This window comes from Cetorhinus maximus, chromosome 24, assembly GCF_964194155.1.
Source record: "Cetorhinus maximus chromosome 24, sCetMax3.hap1.1, whole genome shotgun sequence".
Classification (NCBI taxonomy): domain Eukaryota; kingdom Metazoa; phylum Chordata; class Chondrichthyes; order Lamniformes; family Cetorhinidae; genus Cetorhinus; species Cetorhinus maximus.
Window position 1 is genome coordinate 51,313,798 of NC_135902.1, and position 22,747 is coordinate 51,336,544.

Here is a 22,747-nt window from a genome sequence, read left to right on the forward strand (position 1 = left end):
TTTCTCACCTCACACTTGCTTCTTTTGCAAAACACTTTAAAACTGTGTCCTCTGGTTTTCGAACTTTATGAACAGGAACAGTTTCTCCCTAAGTACTCTGTCCAGGCCCCTCATTATTTTGAAAACTTCTATCAAATCTCCTCTCAGCCTTCTCCTCTCCAAGGAAAACAGTCCCAACTTCTCCAATCTTTCCTCATAACTGAAGTGTCTCATCCCTGGAACCATTCTTGTAAACCTCTTCTGCACTTTCTCCAATGTGTTCACATCCTTCCTATAGTGTGGCACCCAGAACTGTACACAATACTCCAGCTGAGGTCTAACCAGTGTCCTATAAGCTCATCATAACCTCCCTGCTCTTGTACTCTATGCCTCTATTAATGAAGCCTAGAATACTGTCTGCTTTAGAAACGGCTCTCTTTACCTGTCCTGCCACCTTTAATGACGTATGTACATATACACCAAGGTCTTTCTGACCCTGCACACCCTTTAGAATAGCATCCTCTATTTTAAACTGTCTCTCCATATTCTTTGTACCAAAGTATATCATATCACACTTCTCCACATTGAACTTCATCTGCCACCTATCTGCCCACTCTACCAATGTGTCAAGTAATATAAAAATGGACAGTAAGGGCTTCTTTAAATATATAAAAAGGAAGAGAGAGGCCAAAGTGAACATAGGTCCCTTAGAGACTGAGGCTGGGGAAATAATAATGGGGAACCAGGAAATGGCAGAGAAGTTGAATAAATGCTTTGCTTCAGTCTTCACGGTAGAAGATGCAAATCCAAAAATACTAAATAATCAAGGAGCAAAAGGCAGGGAGGAAATAACTATCACTAGAGAAAAGTACTAGGGAAACTAATGGGGCTAAAGACCGATAAGACCCCTAGACCTGATGGGTTGCATTCTAGGATATTAAAGGAAGTAGCTACAGAGATAGTGGATGCACTGGTAGTAATCTCCCAAGAATCCTTAGATTCTGAAAAAGTCCCAGAGGATTGGAGAACAGCCAATGTAACATCCTTATTCAAAAAGGGAGGGAGACAAAAAACAGGTAATTATAGGCCAGTTAGCTTAACATCTGTCGTTGGGAAAATGTTGGAGTCTATTATAAAGGATGTAATAGCAGAGCATTTAGAAATCCATGATCTAACCAAGCAGAGTCAGCAAGGCTTCATGAAGGGGAAATCATGCCTGACAAATTTATTAGAATTCTTTGAGGAAGTAACAAGCAGGATAGATAAAGGGGAACCAGTAGATGTAATATATTTGGATTTCCAAAAGGTGTTCAATAAGGTACCGCACATAAGGCTGCTTAATAAGATCAGAGCCCATGGTGTTGGGGGTAGTATATTAGCATGGATAGAGGATTGACTAACTAATAGAAGACAGAGAGTTGGGATAAGGGTGGCATTTTCGGGATGGCAACCTGTAACTAGTGGAGTGCCACAGGGATCAGTGCTAGGGCCTCAATTATTTACAATATATATTAATGACTTAGGTGAGGGAAGTGAATGTACTATCGCCAAGTTTGTGGATGACACAAAAATAGGTGGGAAGGCAAGTGGTGAGGATGACACAAGGAGTCTCCAGAGGGATATAGACAGGTTAAGTGAGTGGGCAAAAACTTGGCAGATGGAAATATTATGTGGGGAAATGTGAAGTAATGCACTTTGGCAGAAAGAATAGGGGAGCTGAATATAGTTTAAATGCAGAAAGCTGCAGCACAGAGGTGTGAGTCCTTGTGCATGAATCCCAAAAAGCTAACATACAAGTTCAACAGGTAAATAAATTATTTAAAGTACTTTATTTAAAATAAGTTATAAGTAAATAAATATATTCTATTTTATACATAACAGGGAAGGCAAATGGAATGTTGGCCTTTATTTCAAAGGGAATGGAGTATAAAAATAGGGAAGTCTTGTTAAAACTATACAAGGCACTAGTTAGACCACACCTAGAATACTGTGAACAATTTTGGTTCCCTTATCTAAGGAAAGTTATACTGGCATTGGAGGCAGTTCAGAGAAGGTTCACTAGGTTGATCCCGGGTTTGGTTCTTGAAGAGAGCTTTCCACAGAAACAGCTTGTTAGCAGACAATCCTCAAAACTGTAGGAGGATTAGAGAAACACAGAAAAAGTACACCTTCTCACTTTGCAATGAGAATTGCATAGAAAAATCTGGTGAATCTATCTTCCCTTTAAACAGGTCCATTGACTTTATTATGTTTGTCTTTTTAAAGGTTGAAGTGTCAACTTCAGTAACACAAATTATTTTCTTTCTCTCTGCTGATTTTTCATTTAGACTCTGGAGAACGAAGCAGAAAACTATTGCAGCCAGATACAGGCATTAGAAAAGGAGATACAAAACAAGGAATTGGAGACTCAGGAACAGGTAACAAACAAGAAGCAACAGCGTCCAATACTTAATGGGTGAAGGTTGATACATGAACAAAAAAACAGGGTGGTGGAAACAGATTCAATAATAACTTTCAAAAGGGAATTGGTTAAATACTTGAAAAGGGCTATGGGGAAAAAGCAAGAGAATGGAACTAATTGGACACCAAGTGGCTCCTTCTGTACTGTATGATTATAAGATTGATATTTCAGTTACTTTGGTCCCATTGATGCATTGCAAGGACTCAGCCTATAGCCTGTACTCATCAGTGTGCTGGATGCCATCACTAAGGAAAGAAAGATTTTCCACCTAATGCACCCTGTATGAACATAATACCACAGGTCAGATGCAGGGTAAAGCTCCAAAGTGTGACTAATGACAACTTCAGAAAAGCACCCTCTGCTTGCAATGTTACATTTCCATTTCCTGCACCAATTATTTTTGTGGCCTTTCTGAAGGAGATGGCTGATTTTAGTACCAATAATTATACCGGGATTCATGCTAATCAATTCTCACGGACTAGGAATTTGAGATTTCTCAAATCAATTTAAATTGAGACCTTCAATAGAATTGAACATTAGGAAAGTTACTGCTAAACCTGTATCGAATCTTGGTTAGACCACATTTACCCTACTGCATGCAGTTCTAATCGCCATATTATAAAAAGGATATAGAGGCATTGGAGAGGGTGCTGAGAAGATTTACAAGGATGATACCAGAAATGCTTGGGTATACATTATCAGGGAAGGATTCACAGACTGGGTCTCTTTTCTTTTGGAAGAATGAAGCCTGAAGAGGGACAAAACTTTTTAAATAGTCTTTAAAAATTATGAAAGGTTTTGATAGAGTGGATGGAGAGAGAACGTTTCCTTATGTGGGGAAGAGCATAACTAGAGGCCATCAATACAGTATAAGATAGTCACCAAGAAATCCAATAGGGAATTCAGAAGAAACTTCTTTACCCAAAGAGTGGTGAGAATGTGCAACCCTTGGAGTTGTTGAAGCGAATAGTATAGATACATTTAAGGGGGAGTCAGACGAGCATTTAAGGGGAAGGGAATAGGTGATTATAATGGTAGATTTAGATAGATTTAGACGAAAGATGGGAGGAGGCTCGAGTGGAGCATTAACATCAGCATGGACTGGTTAGGCCAAATGGCCTGTTTCTGTGCCGTATATCCTATGTAATCCATACCTATTGAGAGAGCAATGATTCACCCCTGGTTCATCCCCAGTGGCAAATGAAATTCAACCCAGAAAAGTGTGAGGTAATGCACTTGGGGAGGGCTAATAAGGCAAGGGATTACACTGTGAAGGGTAGGACCCTGGAAACTACTGAAGATCAGAGGGACCTTGGTGTGTATATCCACAGATTCCTGAGAGTAACAAGGCAGGTAGTAGATAACGTATTTAAGAAGGAGATACTTGCCTTTATTAGCCGAGGCATAGAATACAAGAGCAGGAAGGTTATGCTGGAACTGTGTAATACGCTGGTTAGGCCACAACTGGAGTATTGCATGCAGTTCTGGTCGCCATATTATAGGAAGAATGTGATTGCACTGGAGAGGGTGCAGAAGAGATTCACCAGGATGCTGGAGGGTCTGAGCTATGAGGAAAGATTGGATAGGCTGGGGTTGTTTTTCTTGGAGCAGTGAAGGTTGAGAGGGGACCTGATAGAGATGTAAAGATTATGAGGGGCATAGATAGGGTGGATAGGAAGGCACTTTTTTCCATTAGTAGAGGGTTCAGTAACCAGGGGGCATAGATTAAAGGTAAGAGGTAGAAGGCTAAGAGCGGATTGAGGAGAAATCTTTTCACCCAGAGGTTGGTGGGTGTCTGGAACTCACTGCCTGAAAGGGTGGTTGAGTCAGAAACTCTCATAACATTTAAGGAGTATTTAGATATTCACTTGCATTGCCAAAGCCTCCAGGGCTATGGGCCAAGTGCTGGAAAATGGGATTAGTGTTGTCAGACCTTTGTTGACCAGCGCGGACACGATGGGCCGAATGGCCTCCTTCTGTGCTGCAAATGTCTATGAGTCAATCTGACCTTAAATGTAGTTCTTATATGTGAAGACATCGTTCTGACTCACTTCATCCTTCCCCAGTTTGTCACTGTTTTCTAGGCTTTTGAGAAAGGTACCAATGCAACTAGCTAGCTCTCTGTCTACACTAGGAGGCCATTTTATTGATAGAAACTGAGAAAAGCTGCTTGTTAAAATAGCTTTCGTCCTGTAATCATCTTCACAGGTTAAGGAACATAAGAACAGGAACAGGCCACTTAGCCACTCAAGTCTGTTTCGGGATTCAATTAGAAAGAACGACTTGCATTTTATAGCACCTTTCACAATCTAAGGACATCCTTAAGCACTTTATGGCCGATGAAGTACTTTGAAGTGTAATCACTTGTAATGTAGGATATGCGGCAGTCAATTTAGGCTCAGCAAGGTCCCACAAACAGCAATGAGATAAATGACCAGATAATTTGTTTTAGTGATTTGGTTGAGCGATAAAGATTGACCAGGACAAGAGGGAGAATTTCCCTGCTCTTCTTTAGCTAGTGTCATGGGATCTTTTATGTCCACCTGAGAGGACAGATGGGGCCTCAGATTAACATCTCATCCAAAAGATGGCACCTCCAATATTGCACTCCACCATCATTACTGCACTGGGAGTGACAGCTTAGATTAGAACTGTACCTCAACTCCATTTACCCGTCCTTACTCCATACCCTTGATGCCCTTATCAAACAAAAACCTATTGGCCTAGTGTATCTGGTTTGCAAAGTAATGGTAAATCTGAAGAAAGCCTGGTTTACATACTCAGTACCACAGCCACCGAACAGTAGCAGACCTGGGTCACAAGTAGAAGTGGTGGACTGCATAAAACATGGTGGACTGGAGGTGGTGAGTGTCCCTGGAATTAACCGTCAGAGTGAGTTCTTGAACTTTGCAGCTGGATTCACCAAACCTAAGATGCATCTTCCTGGCAGCTGGTCTGAGTAAGTCCTGACAGGTTTATGTTTGGGTTGCATGATGGCTGCGGAAGTTTCATGCCTGTACAACCCAATGGCCCCAGTGCAATGTAAAGATACCTGATCAATTGTATTAACTGGTGAAAATCTTTAGCATTTTGTTTGGGATGAGGAATTATGAAAACTGTGAGGAACAAGAGTCTTAAAAATTGTACTGTATCTCTCAAACAATCAGTTCAAGAAGAAGGATGGTTCATGACTTGAGATTCCCAAATGGTAGCTAAATTGATCACTTTTTTCAGTTTATATTGAAACTCCTGAAATGAATATTTATTAACATTTATACATCCTGTCACACTATTATGTAGATATAAATATATTAAATATAAGCCCAAATAAAATCCACTTTTTAAGTTTTACGAAACCAAACAGGTTTCCCTAATTTTTTTTGAAAATAAGTAATTCTTGGGATGTGAGCCTCACTAGCAAGGCTGAGGTGTGTGGTGAACCATCTCATTGAACTTCTGCAGTGTGTGTGGTGAAGATGTTTTCATAGTACTGCCAGCTAGGGAATTCCAGGATTTTGACTCAGTGACAATGAAAGAATGGTAATGTATAGGACTTGGAAGAAAACTTTGAAGTGATGGTGTTTCCATGCACTCGCTGCCCTTGTTGCACGTTTGGAAGGTGCTAATGAAGAAACCCTGGTAAGTTGCTGCAGTGCATCCTGTCAATATATATCTGGTTAGGCCTAATACTAGAGTATTACATCCACTGCAGGTCACCACACCTTAGGAAGTATGTAAGGGTTCTTGAGAGGGTGCAGAGGAGATTAACCAGAATGGTTTCAGGGATGAGGGATTTTAGCTACAAGATTAGGTTGGAGAAGCTGTGATTGTTCTCCTTGAAGCAAAGGAGATTGAGGAGAGATCTGATAGAGGTGTACAAAATTATGATAGGCTTAGATAAGGTCGACAAAATCTGTTCCCATTAGCTGATGGTACAAGGACTAGGGGACACAGATGCAGAGGGAATGTAAGGAATGTGCCAGAAGCACAAAACAGTATGTGATTTTGTTAACTTGTCCATTGATTATATCATATTTTTTATAGTTAAGGGATTAAATATGATAATGGCAAAGAGCGGAGTATTTTGCAATATTCTGCTATTGAATAAATATACTTAGATCAGTATTGCCATGGGCCACATGCAACACTCCAATCCAATACTGCTTCATTTGTTATTCACCTTCACTGCACAACAGTGACTAGTGTGGCATTTCTTCTTCCCAAATTCCTCTCATGTCAGCCACTTTTACTGGCTTCATGGTCTTTGGCAATGTCTGTTGCATAGCTTCATGCTTTATTTTCCTGTTGGTGTAGGAGTAGCCAGTAGGTAGGGAAAATCAAGCAGGGTAGCAGTGAACATTTAGACCAGTGCCTTAGCCCTGAAACAGAAGACAATAAGTTTGAATGTTAAATAGCATCTCTGGCAGCATCTGTGGTGAGAGAAACAGAGCTAACGTTTTGTGTCACACATAACTGTTCTTCAGAACTTTTGAATGCTAAGCTTGGATTACAAGTACTGGATATCACCATAAACAGAGTGTTCATTATCTCTGTTACACTTATCAAATTGGTTCTATACATGTTTCTGGCTCTGTTTTAGTGGAACTGAATCAAAGCATCTAGCCCAATTATCCTTGGCTTACAATGGTCCCAATATATCACATCTATTGCAACAGAAAACACAATTTTGATGTGAATGCTGAGTTTGTGCCATTAAAGTATCCACTGTAACATATGGAATTAGCACATTTGCAAAAATTTAACTGTGATATTCATTATATAAAAAACAAAACAAAAGCAGGACTCTCCAGATTTCACAAAAATATAAACTGAAGGCCGCATTCCTGTTAAATCTGGCCACTGATTGTTAGCAGTGTTGTATAGATAAAGTTAGCACATCAAAATCCTGTTGCTCCTCCACATGACTAATCCAAGCACCTCCGTTCAAATAAAACCCATTTAAAGGCAAGGTAAGAAAGACTTGCATTCAAATAGCACCGTCCACAACCTCAGGATGTCACAAAGTGTTTTACAGCTTTACTTTTTGAAATGTAATCCCTGTTGCAGCGCAAGAAATAGATCAACCAAGAACAGATTAGTAGAATATGTTAATCGGGTGAGTTAAGAAGGGTGGAAAGAGGCTCATAAGGAGCATAAACACTGGCATGGACCTGTTGGGCCGAATGGTCTGTTTCTGTATGGTAAATTCTATGTAATACTATCAAACAGGTGGAAGAGAAGATGAGGCATGATGCCCCTCTCAAACAGTTCTGCAACAATAGATTTAAAAACTGTTCGTTCACCTCTGGAACCTGGTTTAAATCCAATTTGCAAGGATCCAAGTCTTCCTGTTGGATATAAGAGCTCAAGATTAAATGAGTTTAAGGATTATTTTACCCAGTTCTTTGTGGGCCCATGTCCACAACACAAAACTGTTCCTCAAAGCCATTTGGCACTAAATTAGCAGTCTCCAGGAGGCAACAAGGACAGTGACTGTAAGAAATAGGAGCATCACACTACTGCAGGTGGAGATGCTCTTAAAGTTGACATCCTGGAGACTGTCATTGACCAGAAATTTTACTGGACCAACCATATAAATACTGTGGCTACAAGAGCAGGTCACAGGTGGGGAATTCTGCGGCGAGTAACTCACCTCCTGACTCCCAAAGCCCATCTATAAGGCACAAGTCAGGAGTGTAATGGCATATTCTCCACTTGCCTGGATGAGTGAAACTCCAACAACATTCGAGAGGGTCAAAACAGAATGCAGCCCATTTGATCAGCAACCCATACACCACCTTAAATATTCATTCCCTACACCACCAGCACACAGTGAGTGCAATATGCATCTTTTACAAGATGCACTGCAGCATTCACTGAGGCTCCTTCAGCATCTTCCAAACTCACAACCTCTGCCACCTAGAAAGTCAAGGGATGCAGGTGCATGGGAACACCACCATCTGCAGGTTCCCCTCCAAGCCACACACCATCCTGACTGAGAGCTATATCGCTGTTCTTTCACTGTTGCTGGGTCAAAACCCTGCAATTCCATCCTTAACAATACTGTGGGTGTACCTACAACTCATTGGCTGCAGTAGTTCAAAAAGACAGCTCACCACCACCTACTCAAGGGCAATTAGGGATGAACAACAAATGCTGGCCTAGCCATAGACAGTCACATCCCAGGAATTAAAAAAAGAAACGAAAAAGGAAGCTCATTATTAACCAATTGGAAGAAGCTTTGCTCGACATTTAACCTGAGTTTTACTCTGTTCCTAGTCTATGCTGTGCCTTACTCAGGAATACTGGTGGCATAACTGAAGGAACACTGTGTTCCTAGCACTAATACTTTCACCTTGATGAACATAAATTTCCATCAACTATTGTCCCCACATAGACCTTTTGTCTCTTGCAGTGTGTTCATAGTCAGTGGCATTACGTGAGCTGAGGAATCCTTTAGTCACAGGCGTAACATCTAAGGCAGGTAACTAATGTGCTCAGCGGCATTGTCTAGGGCTCGTTTTGTTGCTGTCTCAGCACCATTCTGAATTTAACGTAATCTCTCAGTGCATAACAACAAAAAGAAAGGGCTTTCCAGGTGGGAAATCAGGACAACAAAAAACAGATTCAGAAGTATGAGCCACAGAACCAAGGAGCTGTTAGATTTGGTTTCTATCAAGCCAAATCACAGGTAAGTTTAGGTGTGGAATTGACAGCCGAATGTAACCAGAGGGTTTAAGGAGATTAATAACGCAGCAATGCTGAGAGGTGTCTGGGAACGTGGCTTTTTAAAACATGCATAATTACAAACATTTTTAAAATGCAATATTAAGCCAAATTTTACAAAATAATAATACAGCAAGATTGACTGAATGTGCCTCTCCAGTGCATTTTGAAATTTCCCAACAGCCCAGCTACAGGAATTCATGCTATTTTTGATGTTTTAAGAACAAACACAGAGAATGGCTCATAATTATTATGTGCACAGCCCTGATTATTCTAAATCATGGTGTTATGACTCCAGCCTTGCAAAGGCATCTGCATTGGGAAACATTTCAGATGAACTAATCATAAGCCACTCGGAACGGAAAAGCTCTGTTCTTACTAAGTGTGCAATTGGTAATCATTCAGTACTTGAATTTTTGTGTGTAACTGAATTCCAAATGATGCAGTGTGCTATAGATCTTTGTTCCCAATTTCTCCCCTGCTTTTACAAAGCACTAATCCATCCTTCTTATGAGCTATTAAACCGAGGCGCTGTCTACCGTGTGAGGTGGATGTAAAAGATCCTGTGGCACTATTTCAAAGATCAGGGAAGTTCTCCCAGTGTCCTTGCCAATATTTATTTCGCAACCCACATCACAAAAACAGATTACTTGAGCACTGTCACAGTTTTTGTGGGATCTTGCTGTGCTTACATTGGCTCTGCATTACAATGATTATACTTCATTGACTGTGGAGCACTTTAGGATTTCCTACGGGTAAAGTTCCACAGGTACCAGTAGGTCTCTCCCATACCTTGTCCAAGTTGTCATTCTTCATTTGTGACCCTAGGCAAATAGTATCAAACAGCAATTTAGACTGTGAAGGTGTAATTTTCTCCTGCCCGGTTACTGGATTCTGCAATCCATTCCCAGTCATGGTGAGTAAATCCACATGATTCTCCTTTCTGTCCAATAAAGAATCTCTCCCATTTCAGCCTTCCAAAAAGTTGAGGTACCCACTGGTCCTTTCCCAAAGCTTCCAAAGGTGGTTCCTCCTCCAGCATTTTGCAGCCAAGTGGCCACGTCCCTTTAAATTTGATCTGTAGTCTGAATTGTGCCCCCACTTTCCATTGGCTCTCTTTCTGTGCAAGACCAGAGCTACATATGAAGTTATGAATAATTATGAAACAATGAGCTTATTGCTTGCTCTCAGTTCTCTGCACCAACTAGTATTACAATAACATCTAGCAAGTTTAGACTGAATTTCACCGGAATCAGAAAATTGATTCGCTTTTCAGAATTTAAAAGATGTGGCTAACCCCTGTACCCACATGTAAGTATACATTCATATGTAGGGACCTGTTCTCTGCAAACAAAAGGAATATGCTTGAGCCTTGCACCTTTTTTGAATTACCCAGGAGCTTGGGGAGTCTATAGCTCCCCATTGCTTTCCCCATAAGAACATCTCGGACAATCGGAGTTGACTTGCCAACCAATCAGCAACCTTTTCTCATATAGTATAAATTGTCATGATCATTTGAAATTTGGCATTCTTGTGTTTGTCCTGATGAGTGTAAGATGAAAAGTTTCAGCAACATGTCTCTCTTCAGCAATATTCAAGAACATAGTTTGTGGGAAATAGCTGCAGGTTCAACCTTAGCAGGGCATAAGCCACCCTGCAGGCGATTCCTCACTGCTATCCCCAAAGAATCTTTCATAAACTAAAATCTCAGTTATTCAGATTGCCAGCTGGTCTAATTTACAAATGTACCAATGTGCCTCAAAGGATGGATTGTACAAATTATCTCACAATAAGAGTCATCAGAGGAGGCAGAAAGTGAACATGACTTCCTGAATCAAGGAAGGAAAATTCAGAGGTAAGTGCAACTGGCCTCTCTCAAAACTTAAAAACCAAAGCAAAATACCACAGATGCTGGAAGTCTGAAATAAAACAGAATATGCTGGAAACATCCTGAGTTCTGACGAAAGGTCATTAATCTGAAATGTTAACTTTGCAGGTATAGGAACACAGAGACCCCTCAATCTGATTCTATTCCCACACACACACACGAATATACATGTATAGGAACATACGAATTAGGAGCAGGAGTAGGCCATTCCGCCACTCAAGCCTGCTGCACCATTCAATAAGATCATGGCTGATCTGACCGTGGCCCCAATTCCACATTCCGATACCCTTTGGTTCCCTTGTTAGTCAAGAATCTGTCTACCTCTGCCTTAAAAATATGTATTGATCCTGCCTCCACCGCTCTCTGGGGAAGAGAGTTCCAAAGATTCATGACCCTATGAGAGAAAAATTTCTTCTCATTTCCACCTATATATAATAGAATTAACATATATATAATTCCAGCAAGAGAGAAAGTCACTCAGCTGCAATCAAGGATGGGAATTCTGATTGATTTTCCAAACCCCAGGGTGACTGGTGCTGAAACGAATTGTAACAGCTTTGCTCACCCAGTTAAGATCAGACAACTCATCAGAGACCTAGAATCATATTTGTGACCGTTCTGGTTTTATGACGCAATTTAGCACTGTGCAGTGTATTTTATCCCATTGAACCATAAGAGAAACTGTATATTGGAGGCGTTGCATACTCTTCAATGAAATCTTAGTATGTGAGTTTATGCCTCTGATTGTCCAACTATGTGTCAAATTGTAATCTCTCAGTTTACTGGTGCCAAATATTTCTCCACAAAGAGGGAGGGACAATCAGACTCGAGCCACGATGCTACTCTTCAACCCAGCTTACAGTTGCACACCCCCCCACTGATGTGATCAGCACTGACTGAGGCCTAGCCCTCTGTGTGGGATTTCATATGTATCACAGGGACAAGGAGAACAAGAGCAAAATGGAACAGTGTAGAGAATCAAAGAGAAACTTGCCTCTGGATTCTACAATCTTGAACAAGGAATGACCTGCAACAGCTGTATCCTCATTGTGGTTTCTTCACAAAGTATCTGCTTCTTTTAAATTAGTTGTTTACCTGGAAGTGCAACATCAAAAGGAAAATGTAAGTACAGTAGCTATCCTGATTGGTGGAAGCTACTTCTGAAGCATGAGCGAAGACTCCTGCTTGTATCAAGCAGTTCATGCTCATCTACATCAGCTAACTACAAGAATCTGGAAATTCAAGTGCGGCTCTGGATAGAACACTCACTTCTGAATCAGAGGCTGGTGATTCAAGTCCTGCCCCAGAGCCTGAGCACATAATAAAACAAGTTGACACTCCAATTCAATGCTGTGGGAGGCCTGCAGTGCCTTTTGGATAAGACCTTAAGACCCTGTCTGCCCTCTTGGGTGCAGGTAAAAGATCCATGTTGCTATTTTAAAGAGCAGGGGAGTTCTTCTTGGTGTCCTGGCTAATATTTATCCCTCAACCGACATCACTAAATCAGAATGTCTAGTGATTTATCTCATTGTTGTTTGTGGGAGCTTACTGTGTTCCTATTGCAATGACAACACTTCAGAACGGCTTCATTGGCTATAAAGTGCTTTGGGGTGTCATGGGGTAATGAAACATGTTATATAAATGCAAGTTCTTTTAAGAAAGTACCTCCTATTTTGGAAAGGAACAATTTAGAAATAGTAGATCATTGTTTGCATGGATTTAGAGAAATTTTAAATCCCACTGATCCAAGCAGGTATTTTCCACATCGAATTGTATTGTGGCAATGGCTTGATGTCCAGAGGTCTCAATGCGTATTTTAGTATATGTGTGGAAAGCACCATAATTTAGACATGATTGCTACTGATATTAGCAGACAAATGTTAAATACATTCTTATAACATTCCTCTGCCCTGTATTTTTCATGGACAAACAAAGGAACACCATGTGAACATGTTAAGAACATAAAAAATGGAGCAGGAGTAGGCCATTCAGTAAAATCATGACAGAATTTCTACATCAACTTTCCTGCTCTATCCCCACATCCTTTAATGTCCAGAAGCCTACCGTTTTCAGTCTTGAATATCTTCAATGACTATGCTTCCAAAGCCTTCTGGGGGAGAGAATTCCAAAGATTCACAACCTTCTGAGTGAAGAAAATTTTCCTCATCTCAGTAGTAAATGGCCAAATTCTTATTCTGAGATTATCACCCCCTAATTCTAGACTCTCCAGCCAGAGAAACAGACTTCCAGCATCTACCCTGTAAAGCCTTTCAAGAATTTTTTTGTGAGAATTAGACCACCTTTCATTCCCCTAAACTCTAAAGAGTATAAGTGCATTCTACTCAATCTCATCTCACCAGGAACCAGTCTAGTGAACTTCTATTGCAGCTCTTCTAAGGCAAGTGCATAAGTATATCCTTCCTTCAGGTAGAAGACCAAACTGTACACAGTACTCCAAGTATGATCCCACCAAAGCCCTATATAATTGCAGCAAGATTTCCTTACTCTTGTATTGTAACTTCCTTGCAATAAAGGCTAACATCATTTGTTTTCTTAATTGCTTGCTGTAGCTGCATGTTAACTTTCTGTGATTCATACAAACATCATTTGTGCTCTGGAGAAGAGCTCAGAACTGGTTGGACAATTGTCCACTAGGCAGCAAGGAAATGGGCTGCTGTGTGACCCTCAAACACTCACGATGGTTGGTTTTGCACCAGTGTTGGTGAATTAATCACTAGGCCAGTTTCTGTTGAGGCAGCCAGCACACACATTTCATGCTGCCTCTTTGTTTAAATGAGTTGTGTGTGCAGCCCAGAGCTGCTGATTGGCTGCACACAAAATAGGAGGCCAAATAGCATGCAAGGCTAGCACGAGTTCTAGTTAGCTTCCAGCTCTTAAAAGCAGTCTGTCCCTCTTAAAGGAAAGCTGCACTGATTCACAGGAAGCTTCTGTTGAATACCGCTGATGCAACTGCAACCAAGGGAGGTGGCATGCTAGGGCGGGGAGAGGGCTCTGTCTTTCACAGATGGGGCTCTGGAGGCCCCCATCTTGGAGGTGGGCAGGAGGAGGGAGGCCATATTTCCATGTGAGGCCAGGAGACCCTCATGGTACACTCTCTCCCTCCACCACTGATGCATAGTGGCAGCAGTGTGCCCCATCTACAAGATGTGCTGTAGGAACTCACCAAACCTCCTCAGACAGCACCTTCCAAACCCACAAACACTACTGTCTAGAAGGACAAGGGCAGCAGACATGGGAACACCACCATCTGGAAGTTCCCCTCCAAGCCACTCAACATCCTATCTTGGAAATATATCACTGCTCCTTCACTGTTGCTGGGTCAACGTCCTGGAACTCTCTCCCTAACCGCACGGTGGGTGCACCTACACCACATGGACTGCAGCCGTTCAAGAAGGCAGCTCACCACCACCCCCTCAAGGGCAATTAGAGATGGGCAATAAATGCTGACCTAGCCAGCGATGCCCACATCCCATGAATGAATAAAAAAGAAAATTCTCCAAAGGAAGTTAGAGCCAGTGGCCATGGAGACCAGTTTCTGGAATCTGTCTCCAAGAACCTGGCATCTGTGCTGGAAGAAATGTAATGATCTCACGCAGGTGGTTAAGGTCAATGAATGCATGTTTACATGGCTGTTACACCACACCACCAACCTCTCTCATTGTTCAATGCACCGCACCACCATTACTCAGCCAGCAGCAGTCCCTGACACTCAGAACTTGATTAACATTCACCCTCACACACCTTCCATTGATCCCCGCCTCACACCCACCTTTCGCTATGTCCACATAACTTCAGCTATGGAAGGCACACCACCCCAGCACAGTGCTGCACAATCACTGCATTCTGTTCTCTCTCTTGCAGGACAAGGTGTCGCACAACAGAAGGGAGCAGCAGAGAAGCCTCAGAGGGCAGGCACACATTCATCCACTGAGCCTGACAGAAGATCTGGTGCCTTGAATCATGGGGGAGGCTGCAACAGAGCCCTCAAGGGCATCCTGAAACAGAGCTGCTCGAGGAGGTCTGCAAAGCCATCTGCAGTCTCAGTAAAAGGGGAGTTGTTGGCATAGTGGCATTGTCACTTGGCTGGTAATCCAGAGACCTAGGGGACCCAGGTTCAAATCTCACCATGGCAGAAGGTGAAATTTGAATTGAATAAAAATCTGAAATTAATAGTCTAATGATGACCATGAAACCGTTGTCAATTGACATAAAAACCCATCAGGACGAGTAATGCCCTTGAGGGTAGGAAATCTGCCATCCTTACCTGGTCTGGTCAACATGTGACTCCAGAGCCACAGCAATGTGGTTGACTCTTAAATACACTCTGAAACGGCCTAGGAAGCCACTCAATTGTATCAAACTGCTAAAAAGCCTACAAGGAATGAAACCGGACGGATCACCCGGCATCAATCTAGGCATCGAAAACAGCAAACATAACCCTGTCAACCCTGGTAAGTTATCCTTGCTAACATCTGGGGCTTGTGCCAAAATTGGGAGAGCTGTCTCTCAGACTTGTCAAGCAACAGCCTGACATAGTCATACTCACGGGATCATGCCTTACATATAATGTGCCAGACACCACCATCACTATCCCACTGGCTGGACAGACCCAGCAGAGGTGGTGGCACAGTGGTATACAGTCAGGAGGGTGTTGCCCTAGGAGTCCTAAACATTGACTCCAGATCCCATGAAGTCTCATGGCATCAGGCCAAACATGGGCAACAAAACCTCCTGCTGATTACCATGTACCACTTCCACCGCCCCCACCCCCCTGTCAGCTGATGAATCAGCACTCCTGCATGTTGAACACAAATTGGAGGAGGCAGGGGCACAGAATATACTCTGGGTGGGGGGCTTCAACGTCCATCACCAAGAGTGGCTTAGTAGCACCAGTACAGAACGAGCCCTAAAGGACATAGCTACTAGACTGGTGGTGAGGGAACCAACTAAAGGGAAAAACATCCTCGACCTCATCCTCCCCAACCTGCCTGCTGCAGATGCATCTGTCCATGACAGTATCGGTATGGGTGACCACCGCACAGTCCATGTGGAGACAAAGTGCCATCTTCACATTGAGCATTGAGGATGCTCTCCATTGTGTTGTGTGGCACTACCACCGTGCTAAATAGAATAGATTGTGAACAGGCAACAATGAGGCGCTGTGGGCCATCAGCAGCAGCAGAATTATACTCGACCACAATCTGTAACCTCATGGCCTGGCATATCCCCCACTCCACCATTACCACCAAGCCAAGGGATCAACCCTGGTTCAATGGAGAGTGCAGGAGGACATGCCAGGAGCAGCACCAGACATATCTAAGAATGACGTGTCAACCTGGTGAAGCTACAACACACGACTACTTGCATGTCAAACAGCATAAGACAGAGCTAAGCGATCCCACAACCAACAGATCAGATCTAAGCTCGGCAGTCCTGCCACATCCAGTCTTGAATGGTGGTGGACAATTAAACAACTCACAGGAGGAGGAGGGTCCACAAAAATCTCCATCCTCAATGATGGGGGAACCCAGCACATCAGTACAAAAGACAAGGATGAAGCATTTGCAACAATCTTCTGCCAGAAGTGCCGATGGATGATCCATCTCGGCCCCCTCATGAGGTCCCCAGCATTACAGATGTCAGTCTTCAGCCAATTCGATTCACTCCACATGATATCAAGAAACACTGGATACTGCAAAGGCTATGGGCCCTGACAATATTCCGGCAATAGTACTGAAGACTTCCGCGCACCTAGCCAAGTTGTTCCAGTACAGCTACAACATAGGCATCTATCTGGCAATATGGAAAATTGCCCTGGTATGTCCTGTACACAAGAAGCAGGACAAATCCAACCTGGCCCATTACCACCCCATCAGTCTACTCTTGATCATCAGTAAAGTGATGGAAGGGGTCATCAACAGTGCTATCAAGCGGCACTTTCTTAGTAATATCTGCTCACTAAAGCTCAGTTTGGGTTCCACCTGGGCCACTCAGCTCCTGATCTCATTACAGCCTTGGTTCAAACATGGACAAAAGAGCTGAACTCCAGAGGTGAGGTGAGAGTGACTGCCCTTGACATCAAGGCAGCATTTTACAGACTGTGGCATCAAAGAACCCTAGCAAAACTGCAATCAGTGGGAATCGGGGAAAAATCTCCACTGGTTGGAGTCATACCTAGCACAAAGGAAGATGGTTGTGGTTGTTGAGGTCAATCATCTCAGTTCCAGGACATCACTGCAGGAGTTCCTCAGGGTAGTGTCCTAGGCCCAACCATCTTCAGCTGCTTCATCAATGACCTTCCTTCCATCATAAGGTCAGAAGTGGGGATGTTCCCTGATGATTGCGCAATGTTCAGCACCATTTGTGACTCCTGAAATACTAAAGCAGTCCATGTCCAAATGCAGCAAGACCTGGACAATATCCAGGCTTGGGCTGACAATTGGCAAGTAACATTTGAGCCACACAAATGCCAACAAGAGAGAAGCTAACCATCGTCCCTTGACATTCAATGGCATTACCATTGCTGCATCCCCCGCTATCAACACCCTGGGGGTTGCCATTGACCAGAAACTGAATTGGACCAACCATATAAATAATGTGGCTACAAGAACAGATCAGAGGCTAGGAATCCTGTGGCGAGTAACTCACCTCCTGCCCCCCCAAAGCCTGTCCACCATCTACAAGGCAGATGTCAGGAGTGTGATGGAATACTTTCCACTTGCCTAGATGAGTTCAGCTCCAACAACACTCAAGAAGCTTGACACCATCCAAGACAAAGCAGCCTGCTTGATTGGCACCCCATCCACAAACATTCATTCCCTCCACCACTGACGCACAGTGGCAGCAGTGTGTACCATCTACAAGATGCACTGCAGGAACTCACCAACCCCCTTAGACAGCACCTTCCAAATCCACAACTGCTACCACCTAGAACGACAAGAGTAGCAGATGCATGGGAACACCACCACCTGGAAGTTCCCCTCAAAGCCACTCACATTCTGGACTTGGAACTATATCGCCGTTCCTTCATTATTGCTGGGTCAAAATCCTGGAATTCCCTCCCTAACAGTACTGTGGGTGTACCTACACCACATGGACTGCAGCGGTTCAAGAAGGCAGCTCACCACCACCTTCTCGAGCGCAATTAGGGGATGGGTAATAAATGCTGGCCTAGCCAGCACATCCCATGAACAAATAAAAGAAAGTCAGCAGTCTTCCATCAGCCATATTGCAACCACTGGGATAGCACTGTGTAGGAGCACTAGGATAGGCAAAGGCACCCACAAGACAGGCATTAAGGGAATTCAGAAGGGTGAGCAGTTCATTTCTGTTTGTATAATAGAATGTGGTGATGGATTAAGTTGTTAATGTGGGTGGCTTTTCTTGTTGGAACAGAGTACTGGGATGTTGTGACGGAACATCTCAGATGTATCGAGGTATCCAGATGGTCAAAAGAAGTAGTTTTATTGAAAGCAGAGTCTGAGAAGACACTCTAACTGCAAAGAGGTCCAGGATGCATCCTCCTTGCTGTCTTTGCTTCATCCTCCTGCCCTCTCCTCCTCTTCCCGAGGTTTTCTCTGGATTCCTGGAAGTAATGGCTGCGCCTTCATGATAGTCGTGTTATAGAGGATGCAGCAGATCACCATGAACTTCAAAACCCATTCAAGTATGTACTGGAGGCCTTCCCCCGAGCAGCCAATGCAGCAGAACCATTGCTCAGCAACCAGATTGTCTGCTCAACAATATTTCTTCTGGCTCTCATTATACATCCACTGTCCTCACATGGTCAGGTAGTGGAAGGGAGGGGTCATCAACCTTCATCACCCCTCCCCCCACCCCTGGACAGCAGGGAGCACCATAGCCTATTCCCCAAGGAAGCAGCCTCTGATTCTCCATGGAGGCCTAAAGATGGTGGGTATGGCTGACTGGTGCAGGATGCATCATGGCTGCTGCCAGAATTGGGGTCATTCACCAACATGACATATTGGGAGTGTTCACACTCCAACTGTGCATTTATAGAATGGTATCCCTTGCAGTTCCTGTGCCTTTCCCCATTGGCATGAGGCCCACAGAACTACATATGTGCAGTCAATGATACCGTGGCAGCATTGGAAATCCCACTATCATGGCAAAGCCACTGTCCCTTCATCCTGCTTGCCCTTGCTGAGAGAGAAAACAATATGCTGTCCTCTCCGAAGTAGATGGCCTCCATGACCTTCCAGATGCATTGATGGACAGAATACCGGGAAGTGTTCAAGATGTCACCCGGTTCCCCCCCCCGCCCCGGCCAGATACATCCAGAAGCATAAAGGTCAATGCCACCGTGACCATGACAGCCACTGTTAGAGCTGGCCTTGTCGTGGTGGAAAGCTCCAGGTCAGGTTGCAACCGGTGTCACGGTTTAATCACTACCTTCTTGTAGAACTTGACTCACCTCAGGCATTCCCCCTAGTTTTGGTGGGGGTAGAGGAAATGCTTCCCAAAAAACCCTTGGTGTGTAGCGCCTTCTGTGGCGAGCCCTCCTCCTTGCCTTTCGCAGAATTTTCCTTGTCTGTAGCCTTTGCTGCATTTCATGGTCACATTGCAAACCAAGAGGCTCTGTAACCACAGCTTCAATTTTCGGTCACCAACCCTGAGTCCTCCCTGATTTTAAGCACCAGCTCTCCAAAACACCTCAAAAAATACAAACCCATCTTAATCAGAAGCAAGTCAAACAGACCCCCTCAGCTGTAAATTGGTGCTGACTCTTTCATAAGAGCTGTTGTGGCTACCCCACCACCCCGGCTGTTCAGCTGGGAGTGGCCAGCACAGGCATTCATTGCACAAGCACACGGCTCCTGAAACAAATGTCAAATCAGCCATTCTGGCTGTTTGATGTTATGACAGCATCACTCCTGAGCTTTCTGATGCACACACACCATCCCTGCGTTAGCACCTTTTCCAGCATGGGGCACCATGTGGACTGTGCCAAAAGCGTGGGTGGCACCATTTTCTTGTTTCAGTACTTCTGGCTATAAAGCCCAATTTTGATTCGTCGCCTTCTCGGGAGCAATGCTGTTATTACAAATTAAATAGCTCTTTATTTCTTTTCCTGAGTACAATGGTGAGTGGACATGACTGAGATCAGAACAAGGATTTAGTGAATATACTGTTAGCAGCAGTTTCCCAATTCCTTTGTTATATCTCACCCATGGCAAAGGAGTCCTGCCTCCTACAGAGATCGTTCCATCAGATATATCTTTGAGTGACAAACTTAACAGCTAATCTTACTGTTACTTAACAGTTAGTGATCTTACTGGCAATAAAACATATTTACAGATTACACTTTTTTCCCTGATTGCTGTGATAAACCAAGGAGATTAAGTTTTTTTTTATTATTTTATTCAGAGCATCTTCTTTCTTTTTGTTTTATGTTTTTTTCTTTCACGCCATTTGCTGACTGAGAATCCTGACAGAAATAAAAGAGAAAATGCTGGAAAAACTCGGCAGGTTTGACAGCATCTGTGGAGAGAGAAGCAGAATTGACGTTTCGAGTCCGTATGATCCCTCTTCAGAGCCATAGGGTCAGATTTCCAGTATCTGCAGTATTTTGCTTTTATCTGAGAATCCTAACAGGGTTGCTTTCAATAAGACATTCAAAAGTTGACCTGGCTGATCACTTTCAAGTCCCTTCCTCTTATGAAAGTGCCTTTTTTCCTTAGGGTTTGTCAGGAGCAGGAACTGGCTGCAAGATGTTGGCATGTTTGTGCACAGTCATTAATCCAGCTTCCCTTGCACAAGTTCATGGAAGTTGTGTATTGTTCCTCATCAAAGGGAAACCATCTCACCCCTTAGGTTAGGGTCTTCTGATTTGGTCAGTGGTCAGGGACAGGAGGGTGTCACTGTAAGTGAGGCAGGTAAGGGGATCGAGAAGGTAGAATTGAAGGAGCCTCAGTCCTTGCAATTGTCCAATAGATTTGAAGTTCTTGCAGCTTGTGGGAATGAAAGCAGGGTTTGCAGAGTGGATGAGCAAACTGACCGTGGCACTGTGGCACAGGAAGCCATTCAAGTGGACAGAGTCAATAGGAATGTAGTGGTAGTAGGGGACAGTATAGTCAGGGGGATTGACACGGTTCTCTGCAGACAAGAGCATGAGTCCGGGCGGCTGTGTTGCCTGCCTGGTGCCAGGGTTAGGACATCTGCTCAGGGCTAGAGAGGAACTTGGAGGGGGAGGATCCAGCTATCGTGGTCCAAGTTGGATCTCTGGATTATTCTGTAGAAGTGTTTTAGTCTGTGGAATTCTCTTCCCCAGAGAGCAGTGAAGGCTGGGTCATTGAATTTATTGAAGACAGCGTTTGACAGATTTTTGTTAGACAAGGGAGTCAAGACTTATGGAGGGCAGACAGGAAATTGGAATTGGGACCGCAACCAGATCAGCCATGATCTTACTGAATGGAGGAGTGGGCTCAAAGGGCCGAATTACCTACTCTTACTCCTGCTTCTAAGTCCTATATTCCTGTCTCAGGAGACCTGTCAATGCGGAAGAAATTCAGACACAGAGCAGGAAAGAAAGGGAAACAGTTTAAGAAGGACAAGAAAAAAATGTGTTTTTGGAGGGCTTTGCAAACTAAGGGGGAGAGAATGAGGCTGAGGGCTTTAGAAATAAAGATAAACAATAGAATTACCATGTGTTGGAAGGGAACTAAGAGGAAATCATACCAGAGAAATGTGTTCAGGGTCTGGCAGATGGTGGAGACTGCAAGGGTGAGGCAAGGCCTTGAGGGCCTCTCCTTCCTCCTTTAAGATGCTCATTAAAATCCCTCTGGTCATCTGCCCTAATATCTGTTTAATATGGTTCGTCAAAGTTTGTTTATATGGCTTCTATGAAGCGTCATAAGGTGATTTATAAAAGGCGCAATATAACTGCAAAATGTTGTTGAGCTATCAGAATATTTTACAGATAAGATTTTTTGATTTTCTTATTTTGATAGGAATCAGATTGTGGCTTTTCCACTTGTGTAGCTGCAGCTTTGAAGCAGCAGAGCTGGCTGACAGGAAAGAAATGAGTGAACATATGGCTGAAAGCTGCCCCTAAGAAATTGGGTTTGGGTTACTAAGTCAGATTTTGGGAATACCTTTCTGTCCCATATAGTAGAAGTTGATTGCATGGTTTATGAACATAGGAAACAAAATCAGTGCTCACGCTATCTATGTAGACAGTGCAACCTCCTGAACGTCTCCCTTACCTTTCCCCAAGCTGACAGTCTGGTTCAATGGGTAGCATTCCCACTTATGAGTCAGAAAGTTGTGGGTTTAAGAGCCACTCCAGAGCCTTGAGCACAAAACCTAGGCTGACACTCACACTATCAGTACTGTCAGAGGTGCTATCTTTTGGACAAGATATTAAACTAAGATCCCATCTGCTGCTTAGGTGGATGTAAAAGATACCATGGCACTGTACAGTCATTATCACGGGGGTTCTCCCTAATGTCCTGGACAATATTTATCCCTCAACCCGCATCACTATATCTGTCCATTACCTCATTGCTGTTTATGAAGCTTGCTGTGCTCAAACTGGCTGCCACATTTCCTACACCACAACAGTGACTACACTTCAAAATTACTTTATTGGCTGTGAAGTGTTTCAGGACATCCATGTCCATACGTGCAAGTCTTTCTTTCTCGAGAAATTC

General features: G+C 43.4%; 1 protein-coding gene across 8 annotated transcripts in view; it reads left to right on the forward strand.

The window, feature by feature from the left end:
- cep112 (centrosomal protein 112) overlaps positions 1-22,747 on the forward strand; it is a 432,841-nt gene that overhangs the window by 400,030 nt on the left and 10,064 nt on the right. For all 8 annotated transcript variants that reach the window (XM_078529029.1, XM_078529025.1, XM_078529028.1 and 5 more), the window contains one exon: positions 2,307-2,396. In XM_078529029.1, coding sequence (XP_078385155.1) covers positions 2,307-2,396 — 90 coding nt within the window. The remainder of the gene's footprint in view (positions 1-2,306; positions 2,397-22,747) is intronic.